General features: G+C 36.8%; 1 protein-coding gene across 1 annotated transcript in view; it reads left to right on the top strand.

Moving 5' to 3' along the window:
* ABCA12 (ATP binding cassette subfamily A member 12) overlaps positions 1 to 13,050 on the top strand; it is a 200,405-nt gene that overhangs the window by 163,203 nt on the left and 24,152 nt on the right. The window contains exons 39-44 of the mRNA XM_047773427.1: positions 1,969 to 2,074; positions 7,100 to 7,154; positions 7,717 to 7,894; positions 9,517 to 9,632; positions 10,651 to 10,810; positions 11,914 to 12,167. Coding sequence (XP_047629383.1) covers positions 1,969 to 2,074; positions 7,100 to 7,154; positions 7,717 to 7,894; positions 9,517 to 9,632; positions 10,651 to 10,810; positions 11,914 to 12,167 — 869 coding nt within the window. The remainder of the gene's footprint in view (positions 1 to 1,968; positions 2,075 to 7,099; positions 7,155 to 7,716; positions 7,895 to 9,516; positions 9,633 to 10,650; positions 10,811 to 11,913; positions 12,168 to 13,050) is intronic.

The following is a 13,050-nucleotide window of genomic DNA, read 5'->3' as shown; positions in this document are numbered from 1 at the left end:
AAACTCTTACGTACTCATTCAGTAGAACCTTCAGCCATGGAAATGAATGAGCTCAGTTTCATTCAACAAACAGGCTGACTCTCCCAAACATTATTAGGAAGCAAAGAAAAAAACAAAAAGGAATACATAACTATAACTACATGTACCATAAACTTTGAGAGTAGGCAAAACTCAACCATATTGTTTAAAGAAGAGAGAGAATATTGCAATTAAAAAATGATATGTACTGGCAGCTCCCACTGTGATGCAGTGGAAACGAATCTGACTAGTATCCATTAGGATGCAGGTTTGATCTCTGGCCTCACTCAGTGGGTAAAAGATCCAGCATTGCCATGAGCTGTGGTGTAGGTCACAGAGGCAGCTTGGATCCCTCGTTGCTGTGCCTGTAGCTGTGGCATAGGCCTACAGCTATAGCTCCAATTTGATGCCTAGTCTGGGAACTTCCATATGCCACAGGTGCAGCCCTTAAAAGACAAAAAAAAAAAAAATGAGATGTACTGGCTACTTTTATTTCTCAAACTGAGTGATGGGTTTATTGCCTTTACAATTTTTTTATTAAACTATACATTAATGTTTTATGCATTTTCCCTTGTATATGGGTCATATATGTTTAGTTTTGCTTCCTAAAGAACATGGAAACCTGGAGTTCCCATCGTAGGGCAGTGAAAACAATCCGACTAGGAACCATGAGGTTGCAGGTTCGGTCCCCGGCCTCATGCAGTGAGTTAAAGATCTGGCATTGCCGTGAGCTGTGGTGTAGGTTGAAGATGCGGCTCGGATCTGATGTTGCTGTGGCTGTGGCTGTGGTGTAGACCAGCAGCTATGGTTCCAATCGGACCCCTAGCCTGGGAACCTCCATATGCTGCGGGTGCGGCCCTAAAAAAAAAGAATATGGAAACTTAACAGAATTTGATGGATGTAAATAATCCCATCGACTTTTTTTTCTCCTAGATTATACATGTACTTTGAATTGTAAACAAGCTTGAGTCACAGAATCAGACACACATATGATTACTCATATGATCACAAGTAGTCTTTAAATTTTAAATTATTCTTCACGTATTTCTCATTTGGTAGTAAGAGACATATACAACTTGGGGGAAGTGAAGAAACTAATATTCATTTAGTGACTGTTATAAACCTAGCACCACTGTCATCTTGTACATCAACTACCTAATTTCATCCTTACAGCACACCTAAAAAAGATATTATTGAGTCTATGTTAGCTAGTTTTTACAAGGTCATATAGAAAGTAAATAGTTTCTGCTGGGGTTTGAATGCCCCACTCTGTTCCTTTCTTCCCTTTCTCCACACATAGAGTAACCATTTTTGCGTAAGGGAAGGAGTTCTAATATTAAATAATTTTTCTCTAAATCAGATTTATAATTTTGAATTATCAACTTGGTTTCTTGAGTTGAGCTATACCAATATTTTAAACCCCTCTGCTTTTGACATAGAAGGTAAAGTAACTTACCTTCTTCTGGGTTATAACTAGCAGTAGAAAGTTAGTGAGGAGATTTCAGGGTTATCAGTCTTTTTGCTAAAGGTGTAAAGTTTGTATATCTATTTAATTTATTTCTACAGCCAGGCCTATATACCATTTATTATTATTATTATTAATGAGAGACAGAATGCTTTAGTTCTATTCCAGCATTGCTATAGACTAGACACAGAGATGAAGATAATAATGATTTCTTCAGTTTATTTCAAGCTTTACCTGTAGAGAAGTTCTGGGATATCTAATAACTTGATGCTATCATGCAGAAAAAAACCCTATTTTCCCCAATCTCTGACCATCTTTAATTTGGAAACTTAGACATCTTTGGTCAGCACTCTAGGGGATGGTTCATAATTTCCAAGATGAAATAAGTTACTGGGAAATTGGTGTACTTATTTTAAATGTAAATTCTAAACTGCCTAATTTATTTGAACACCATACCGATCTTGCCTTCTTTTGGAATTTAACAGGTATGGTATGATCCAGAAGGCTATCACTCCCTTCCAGCTTACCTCAACAGCTTTAATAATTTCCTCCTGCGAGTCAACATGTCAAAATACGATGCTGCCCGACACGGTAAAGTTACTTACACAGATGCTTCTTGTATTGCAGCTTTTGCTACTCTCCATAGAAAAATGCACACTAGATCTCATTTCCTCCCAGTGGCAGCTATTTTATGATATTTAAATCACAGATTTTTAAAAGGAGTTTGGAAATAGTAACTACAACCAGATGGAATATTCTGGTTAATCCCCTTAACTTCAGGCTAATTTAGCTTCCTCGTTTATCAAGCCAGGATAATAATGCTGACTTCACACTTATTTCTGCTCTCACATCTAGTAGTTATATCTCATAGAAAACATATTTTATAACTGTTTACTTCTATACAGGCTGAAAATAAAATAATAATGTCAGTGAATATTGTACACGGATCTAAATGTGGAAACAAAACTTTTAAACTAGAAAGTCGTACCAGGGAGTTCCCGTCGTGGCGCAGTGGTTAACGAATCCGACTAGGAACCATGAGGTTGCGGGTTCGGTCCCTGCCCTTGCTCAGTGGGTTAATGATCCGGCGTTGCCGTGAGCTGTGGTGTAGGTTGCAGACGCGGCTCGGATCCCGCGTTGCTGTGGCTCTGGCGTAGGCCGGTGGCTACAGCTCTGATTCAACCCCTAGCCTGGGAACCTCCATATGCCAAGGGAGCGGCCCAAGAAATAGCAACAACAACAACAACAACAACAAAAGACAACAAAAAGACAAAAAAAAAAAAAAAGTCGTACCAGAAGTGAAGTGGTACCATTAATTGAGCACTTACCATGATGACACAAGCTTTGTATAAAATATTGCTAATCCTCAGCACCCTCTGAGGACTAGTATTATTGTTCCCTACTGTTATTTTTCTGGGAATCAGAGTGGGATTTGAACCCAGGCCTGTTTGGCTCTTGCCTCTTCATTTTCCTAATACTTCTCTATACTCATCCAGGTCTACTTTAGTGGGATTTCCCAAGAAGCTTCCACATAGTTTTTAAAAGGGTTCGGAATTAAAAGAAACTGATTTTTTTCTAATTCAATTACTGTTCATCAGACCATTCATCTTCTTCAGTCTTGCTCAAATTATTTCCCCATGCTGGTCCTCAAAAATAATAAATATGGAGAAAAATGGAGGAACATATTTGCTGGCCAACTCTGAGTTACTAGCCTAACATATGGGCTAACACATAGACTATTAAAAAGGAAGAAAGACACAACATATTGTTTCTCAAAACACCGACGTCTACCTTTCCTCCATCTCCCTACTGTTGTATGTAATAGCATGTGCTGGGTGTTCTGGGGATTGTAGAAGTAAACTGCAGAATCAAATACTTATTCTGGGAACAAAATCTTTCAGAGTCTTCATTTCAGAGAAAGCAGTATTTTTCCCAACTGCTTTGGCATTTTCCTAGCAGCAGGAACAGTGAAGAAAATAACAAAATTGAGAGGTAGTCCTTAGACCTAGAAGATCAATAAAGGGTGTAGTCAAAAGTGGTAAGTTAAGTTAAATAGTGACCAAAGCCAGGTGGGTCTAGTATAACCTGGTTTGAAATACCATTGAACATTTGACTTTTAGTAGGATGTCGTATTCAGAGCAAAAGACCCTTGCTGCTGTGACAGATGATAAAAATGTAAGAAGTTTAGAAATGACTAGGGGGAAATGTTGCAAAGGTATGTATATAAGAAAAAGAGACAATGCCCCTTTTAAAGGGTCGGCTTTTGAAACCAGTATTCAGATTTAATTTATTATTAGTGTTCCTTACCAAAACCAAAGCAATCTGGATCAGTTTAGACCACATCAGGCTTTCTGTGGCCCTTACAACTGTGTTTTAAGTTACAGAGTCTAAAGAATTAATAATTCTGGAATATAAACTTTATATTGACCCCTAAAGGAAATTTTTGTTTGTTTGCTTGCTTGTTTTTTCAAGCAAGAAAAGTGTTATACAGGAAAACAAATAGCTCCCAGGACAGGCTGAGAGGGGGAAGAAGAATGCCCCTGCATTGTCCTATAGGAGTTTTTATCCCTTAATGATGGGGGTTACCAACGTGGGGCCCAGAAAGATGTGGTTTTCTCCCATTGGCCTTGCACAGTTACTTATATCAGTCCTTGTCCAATAGGGTCTTATAGGGGCAGAAATGTCCCGTAAGTCTCATGGTTTCTTTGCCCTTTTCTTCCCATAGACTGAGTCACCAGTGGGAAGAGATTAATGTCCATCTAGGCATAGGTACACTCCCTACAGTAAACAAGGCCTGTGGGGATGTTACTCCCTGGAGCCCTTAGCCAGAAATATTAATCAGTAGCCTCATCAAAGAATGCATTGAAGCCCATGCTCCTGCACTGCCTATCTGAGTTGTTATTCTGCCTCAATCCCCCCCTCTAGAGTTGGAGAGGTAGGGGGGTGGAGGGTAGAGGCAACAACCACTCTGACTCCTTCCTGCTGAAAAGGGGCATCCTTAGGAAATGTTTTAAATTTAAAAATAAAGCTTAGTGATAATCATTGTACAACTATAAATGTAATAAATTCATTGAGTAATTAAAAAAATAAAAATAAAAATAAAATAAAATGAAATAAAATAAAATAAAATAAAGCTTAGGAGTCCCGCTTTGGTGCAACGGGATCAGTGGTGTCTCTGCAGCGGCAAGGACATGGGTTTGATCCTGGCACAGTGGCCTGGCACAGTGGGTTAAAGATCCAGCATTGCCACAGCTGTGGCATAAGTCGAAAATCTGTCTTGGAGTCATTCCTTGGCCAGGAAACTCTATATGCCACAAGGCATCCAATAAATAAATAAATAAGGCTTAGTTTGAGTTATATAGAGATTAGTAGTAGTAGTAGTATGCCTTCTGTTTTTTATTAACTTTTCTTATATAGAGTTATGAAAGTGATAGCTTTCCACCTTCTCTGGAAGGAGTTTTTTTTTTTCTTTCAAAGCAGACATCCATGTCACCTGAAAATACTTTTATTGTTTTCTAATGCATTGTAGGATCTGCCGTGATAATGCTGTCTTTAAAAATCAGCTCAATTATTTTCCTACCACCTGCCCCCCTACTACACTAGCTGATTTAAGGTGTCTTTGTTGGATTCTATGTGAATTGAGATTTTGCTTTAGCTGTAAAGTTGATTCTCTTTGACTTTTAACATGCTAATAAAAATCTATTAATTAGTTTTCCTTTGCAATGCCAGTATCTGTTATATTCATGTGGTTCCCTCTAGCGGTTAATTTAACATGGAAATTCTGTTCTTTCTTCCCAAAGAATACAAATTTGCTTGTTTTTGCTAACAAATGTTACACAATGAGGCTCTTTTCCAAAAATAGTAACACATTGTTTCCTCCACCCTAGTGTTTATCCTTATTGCCTTAGTAACAATGGTCAATGAGAAGTTACTCATTTTAGGTTTACAAGCATAGAGACAGACAACAGAAAATGTGTTATTTTTAATACATATTTTATGTAGAGGAAATAATTGAAATTTTAAGATTTTAGGAGATTCAGTAAGCATTCATGGACTAATCACTGTGCTCAAGATGTTATGCTGGCTATGTTGGGAGTTCCTGGTGGCTCAGCTGGTTATGGATCCATTGTTGTTACTGCTGTGGCCTGGGTTCATCCCTGGCCTGGGAACTTCCACATGCAACAGGTGAAGAAAAAAAAAAAAGAAAGAAAGATATTTTTCTGGATGCTGTCAAGCCCACAGAGAAGATTGTAATATAGATTCCAAACCCTAATACTGTTACTTGATCTTTCAGCTAAAGATATGTACAAGAGAATTGGTTCAGCAGCATTGTTCATGGTGGAGCAACTGTAAATGTAAAGATTCCTCTGATGAAATAGTATTTCTTGATTCTGAAATACAAATCAGAAATAAAAGAAGTGCTTTCCCCTTGTCTATATTATAATCTAGCAACAAGGTTTAAGTAGGGCCCAAGGAAAATTGAATCTCAGTAAAAGAGAGACCATTAATTTATATAAAAGATAAGAAAATTGCATTCCCCCAATGATGTGATTAAAATTATAGGTCAAATTGACTATTATTGCTGTTCATTTCTTTGTTTTATTTTAACTATATATTTTTTCCACATATAACAGTTGCAGAATTCAATCTTAAAATATGTCATACTCTAATAAAAATTATAAGTTTAAGTTAATGGAAATAATAGAACTTTAGAATAATCTATAATAGTTGGGTGTTGTGAAAGAGCCTTCATATCCCAATGTAATGAACATAATGCTATATGATCAGTAAGTGAGAAAGTTCTTGCTCAGCTTATAACCCTACAGGAAAACATGTTTAAGGGGTATACTCACTCCTATCCCCTATCGTTCTTTCCCAAAGTTCCTCAGACAGTATAGGTTTTGCCTCTACACCGTGTCCTTTGGGAAACTTGACACCCCATTTTGACTCTGGCTAACCAACTTTCCTCTCAGGAAAAGGAGGAAAGAACCTTGCTTCTAATTCAGAAAGTATAACTAACGCTGGGAGATACAAATAATTAAGAACTGTATTGGAATTAAGTGGCTACTTTTCTGGAGCCAGCTAGTTTCTTCTCAGGCTACAGTATTTCCCTGCCATATCCAATATGGCACGATGAAAAGAGATGAGGGTGGAAAGTGTCTCCTCTTTAGGAGATCCTCACATAATTGGTCTCCCTTTGCGTTGCTTCTTTAAATGTCATACATATCTAAAGTTCCACTGATACAAACATACATATGACCATGGAGAGGAGAAAGTAGAAAACAATTACTTAAGTTTAATAGAGGGGAAACATACCACATAAGAAGTGTAAATTCTTGCCCCTTCCCTCAAAATTCTGTAACAATGTGGAAAAAACTGGGGCGTGTGTGTGGGTGTATGTGTGTGTGTGTGAGAGAGAGAGAAAGAGAAAGAAAGAAAGAGTGAGTGCCATCAATTGTATGGCATTGATGTGACTGGGAGTGGATGGGAATCATTTTCTTTTGAAAGAATATCCCCAAATTAAAATTCTTTAGAAAATATTACATTATTCATCTAAAGTTGGTATTTATAATTAACTGAATACCTACTAATGAAAAGAATTCTCTTTTCTTTAAGGTATCATCATGTATAGCCATCCTTATCCAGGAGTGCAAGACCAAGAACAAGCCACGTAAGCAGATATATCTGGTGTCACTGCTATCTCTCTGGCATATCCAAGCCTCTGTATAAAGTGCTATAATTGGAAATCACAGTTGTATCTGAATGAATGTCAATCTAGAAGAGCTGGTAATATAAGTCACTAACTGGAATAAAAGGAAGTTTCTGACAGTGTGTAGAGTGAGGTTGCCAAGTAGAGTTTGTTGACTATAGATTCACAGGATCTGCTGCTTTTATAAGTCAAGTGCTTCATCATTTCAGCTTCCCTGCATAGCATTTAAGCACAATCTCTATGCTCAAGAATGATATACCTCTCACATAACCCTGTAACCCTTGGAGACTGGGGTTTTTCTATCAAATATCCTAGTAAATTCAGATGCACTAGAGCTACATTTATCCCAGGGTCACAGCCAAGTCATGCAGAAGATATTATCTGGCTGCCTTGCAGGAAGACTTATTTGTGTCACAGCTAACTCTTGTACCGTATTGTTGATGGCTTTAGCCATGAATCTTTCTGAAAGGAAAAGCGTTCCAAAAACTTATGTGTGCTTTCCTCTCCCTATTGCTCACTATAGAATGAGCAGCTTAATCGATATTTTAGTGGCACTCTCCATCCTGATGGGCTACTCTGTCACCACTGCCAGCTTTGTCACCTATATTGTACGGGAGCATCAGACCAAAGCCAAGCAGCTGCAGCACATTTCAGGCATTGGTGTCACATGCTACTGGGTAACAAACTTCATTTATGACATGGTGAGTAACTTGTGTCTTTGGGGGAAGGACAGGATTGGTTTGGGTAGAAGACAGTTTTATATTTGAGGTTTATTTACCCCAGTTTGTTCAGATTATTGCCACAAAGACAGTAAATTTTAAAGAAATATATTGCATTAGGCTTATGTTCATCCAGTGGTTGGAGGAAAGAGAAATCCACCTGCCTGTCCTTATCTCTGTGATCTGAGGACCTTTTGAATCAGCTTCTCCAGGACATTTGTTAGAATGTATATTGCTGATCCTCACTCCAGACCTGTGAGATCTGTATCTTGGGAATGGAGCCTGGAGGATATGCATTTTTTTGGCCTTGCCCAGGACATGTGGAAGTTCCTGGGCCAGAGATCAAACCTGCTCCACAGCAGTGACCTAGGCCACTGAAGGCTGGATCCTTAACCCACCATACCACAAGAGAACTCCTAGAGAACATGCATTTTTAACAACCCCTCCCCAAATTATTTGAAGTACACTGAAGTTTGAGAACCACTGCTGTGGAGAAACAGAAGCTTCAGAGAACAGCCCACCCAATGGTACCTAATAATCAAGCTTATAAAAATTTAACCAACCAGTAGTGAATATTTTAAAGTAGTAGTCTCTGCTGAATGACACATTAGAGAAGATTAGTAGGGAAAATAAAGGATTAATTTCATTGATAGCTCTCTTATTTGCATAAAATTGCCCCAAAGTTCAGATGGTTTTTCTTGACTCCAAATGTACCAGTATTGGCCAAAAGCCCAGGATGGGTAGGTCTTTGCCTGGTGATTACGGTGAAATTGTCTGAGTTGCAGTAAAGACCATTGGCTTGAAGAGCTGGAGAGTAATTAACTGCGTATCCATTTGGTTAATGTGCCCAGTGAGGTCTGAAATGCATTTGTTGTAGAATTCAAATCTAAAAGAATGGTAGTGATTCCTCTAGACTTAATAGGAGCTTTAATGTGTTAAGAAAGCTTAAAGTACATACTTCTGTGAAGGGCTACTTATTACTTAGATTTTGTTATTGCATATCTGGTGCTTATTCCAAATTTAGGAGATTTTCCTCCCAAATTAAATTACCGTCTCTTTCATTGTGTGCATCTTGGGGCATACTTCTCAGCATTTAATATTTCTGCTTGCCGATGAAACCCTGAATTCTTTGTTCATATCCTCGTGATTCTAAGAATGCATGGTACCTGCTGCCCTGCCGTTTTGCACAGAGTGGCTCACACTGATAACCAAGCCTTAGAAATCAACCATGAGACAGTTCCAGCATTCAAAATGAAATCAATACTTTGAGGACTGAATCTAATACCGACACCTAGCCATCTTAACTTTCTCACTGAAACTGTGTCACCAAATGATTCCAAGTCTTAAAGCCTGGAGGCAGGAACACCAGGGACTCCAAGTATCTCTATAAAGATGGAGACTAGCCTGACCTAATATTGCAGGAAACAAATTCTAGAGTGAAAACAATGTAGAATTAACTGTTACAAGTAACAGGAACATAGATAAAAATTCATTTCTTCAAGTGTTTCTATGTCAGTTTTTTACAGTTTTAAACTAGAAGGGCTATTGATTTTTTTAAAAAAATACTTGCTACATGTTAAACATTGTTTTACATATTCCCATAGGCCTTCTACTTGGTGCCTGTAGCATTTTCTATTGGTGTCATTGCAATTTTCAAGTTACCTGCCTTCTACAGTGAAAACAACCTAGGCGCTGTATCTCTCCTACTTCTGCTGTTTGGGTAAGCTGCAACAAAAGAAGAATTAACTGAATTAAGTGCTCCTAGATACAAACAGGACCTAAATCTCATTAGCTAATTTACAATTGTCTTGGGGTTTCATTAGTCATGAGTAATGATTAACAATACATTACACTTGCTAGTCTATAGTCTGTACAGTGTAATACTTTTGAAAATTATGTTGTTATTTGTAGTAATACCTATCATTAATGAGTACTTACTAGGTGCCCAGTGTCACACTTATACATTTACATATGTAATTTAATTTAGATAAAAATGGAAGCTTTAGAATAATCAGAAAATGTAAATACAGATTTGAACTTATGTATTAACAAATTGTGAGTATATATAAGTATATATGGCCTTAAAAAGTAAATATATTCATGTATGTTTATTTTCATTTATATTTTTATGGATGCCTAAGAACATATACATAATATTGTTTCTTAATAATATAGATAATAGTTTGATATAATCAATGCTTAGCATAGCAGTTTTCTCTGCCCTGAGTGTATGTGTTGTGTCCATTTAGTTAGCCATTGTAGCTGATGAAGGATCTGTCTCTAGTTATACTTCCTTACCCCAAAAGTTTCTTGAGTATTTGCTCAAAACAGGATATCTGGTTTCTGCCTGCTTAGCTCCCTACAATAGTGTCATTTTTTCCCCCTCAACTTTAAATTGTAAGATATACATCAATAAACTCATATCTCTGAGCAAAAAAAAAAAAAAAAGTCTTGCTTGGGCAGGGTAACACCATCTCCAGGAAAAATTAATTTGTAGTTGTAATGATGTCAGCTATCAGGATTCCTTCCTTCCTTTATTATTATTTAAAAGGTGTGCTTTGGGTTTGTTTTTTTTTTTTTTGGCTGCTGTTAATAAAAAGGATAAAAGACAGAAAATACGAGGCTTGACAACTCAGCCCTAATGTTTATGTTCACCTTATAATGCCATCTAAGTTATTTACTTATGTAGTAAAGAATAATTAAGCCATATTTTAAGTCTTAGTATCATTATCCTAAAGGTATGCCACATTTTCCTGGATGTACTTGCTGGCTGGGCTCTTCCATGAAACAGGAATGGCTTTCATCACTTACGTCTGCATCAACCTTTTTTTTGGCATCAACTCCATTGTTTCCCTGTCGGTGGTGTACTTTCTTTCCAAGGAAAAGCCTAATGATCCGGTAAGGTCCTTTCTTAGTCTGCTAAACTTCAGTAAATTGATCAAATGCTTCAGTATGTTCAAGGTGGAAAGATTTTCTATAATTTGCATTCTCTGAATAAAATAGAGGAATTTCATTTGACTCAAATTTAGTAGAGGGGAAACTACAGTCTTGTACAATTATTTTAGGCTCCACCTAGGTTAATGTTTATCATTGTATTTATGCAGTGTGAAAACTATTGTCATGTGATGGTCTTAAGTAGGGGAATGGAGATGAAGTCAGATACATTGTATGGCACTACAAAAATCATGCAGCCAATCAGTCAGAGAAAATTTTTGACTCATTAACAAATTGTTATGGTATAGGTAGGGACAAAGACAATGACTTAGTTATACGACTAGGGGTTAAGATTCATTTGAACATCCACAGAGAAAAAACCTAATTCATTCCCTTTCAGTCATGCTTTGGCGTCTACTTCATTGTAAGCATCACTTTGAATTTAGAGTTGACAATTATGGTTACTGAGAAGGGAAGCTCTAACAGTGCCAAACAATTGAATGGAAAAGAATAGAAAGGAAATGAAGTTAGGTGTGGACAAGCACACTCCAGAAGAAGAAAACTCGTAAGGTGGCAGTGGTTGGTCCCAAGTGTGAATAACATGAAAATGAGCCGTTTGCTCTTCATTGAGATAGACTGTCTCTCCTTTCATGCCATTTTATCATTTTATTCCCTTTTCAAGTAGGAATTATTTTAGGTTCTGAAACTTTACTATACTAAATACTTCCTTTACTCAGGCACCTACCCATAGATATCCCATGCCAGCACCTGGCTATTACTACATTCCTAGGAGCTATGGAAGGTCCAGAAGTGAGTCTTCCCCCAGGGTTTGGCACATGTTCAACAATCTCAAAGAATATATATAATCCTCTTCTGCTGGTATTTTAGTAATAAATCTCCACAGTTTGGTTATAGTGAATGTTTATATGTAAACTCAGCATGTATGTAAAATAATTGCCAATCTAGATAAGCTTCTCAGGTTTCAATATTTACCCTCACCTAGTTTCAAATTTTGTCAATTATTGGAAGACTAACACTGAGCTTTATTTTTATTCCTCTTATTTCAGACTTTAGAACTTATTTCTGAAACCCTCAAGCGCATTTTCCTGATATTCCCACAATTCTGTTTTGGCTACGGTTTGATTGAACTTTCTCAACAGCAGTCAGTCCTAGACTTCTTAAAAGCATATGGAGTGGAATATCCTAGTGAAACCTTTGAAATGGATAAACTAGGTGCAATGTTTGTGGCTTTGGTTTCTCAAGGAACTATGTTCTTTTTCTTGCGACTTTTAATCAACGAGTGGCTAATAAAGAAATACAGGTAAATACCGTGAAAACAGTGTTTGATATCCTTGACAAAACTCAATTCAAAGTATTCAGAGAGGGGTCAACAATCTAAGCATTTCCATTAGGAATATGGAGATGTTTTGCTCAAAAAACTTTTAAAAATTGTAGCATAATTCACCGTTTATTTCATTCAGTAAGTACTTATCAAACCTTCCTATGGGTTTGCAAGTATTGTTGTAAAGTGAGAGCGTAAAATTAAATGAACACTATTGTTAGTCTTAAAGAGACCAAGATATAGTGATGGAGAAAAAATATGTATATAAACAAAAGATGTAATCTTTGAGCTGAGCTTGGAAGGATAGAAAGTAGAAGTGGGGAAAGAGAATTGAGTATGCATATTAGCAATGAATTTGGGAAAAAAGGGTTGAGCAAAGTAAGGACAAAATCATAAATAGAAAGAAATACACATACCATTGACCTAGTAATTCTATTTCTAGGAATTTTTCCAACAGATATGCTCACGTATATGCAGAATTATGTATGTATAAAGTTATCATAATAACCATCTCTAATAGCAAAAGAATGAAAACAATCTAAATGTCCTCCCTTTAGGGACTGGTTAAATAAATTATATGCATAATTTATAAGTGAAACACTATGCAGGCATTAGAAAGAATGATGCATTTCACTGTGTAACATTTGAGATTACCTCTAATATTTATTGAGAAATTCAAGATTCAGAACTATATATGAAGTATATTACCATTTGAGTTTTAAAAAAGAAATATGTATTATTTATGCATACATATGCATAGACTGTTTCTAATTATGAGTGCTTCTGCTAAAGAGAACTATATGTGGTTGAAGGAAACTACTTTTCACTAAATATTCTTCAGAACCTTTTTTTTGGCTGTGCA

The sequence above is a fragment of the Phacochoerus africanus genome, chromosome 3 (assembly GCF_016906955.1).
Source record: "Phacochoerus africanus isolate WHEZ1 chromosome 3, ROS_Pafr_v1, whole genome shotgun sequence".
Classification (NCBI taxonomy): domain Eukaryota; kingdom Metazoa; phylum Chordata; class Mammalia; order Artiodactyla; family Suidae; genus Phacochoerus; species Phacochoerus africanus.
The sequence above is the reverse complement of the archived record's forward strand: the minus strand, read 5'-3'. Positions and strand labels throughout refer to the sequence as shown.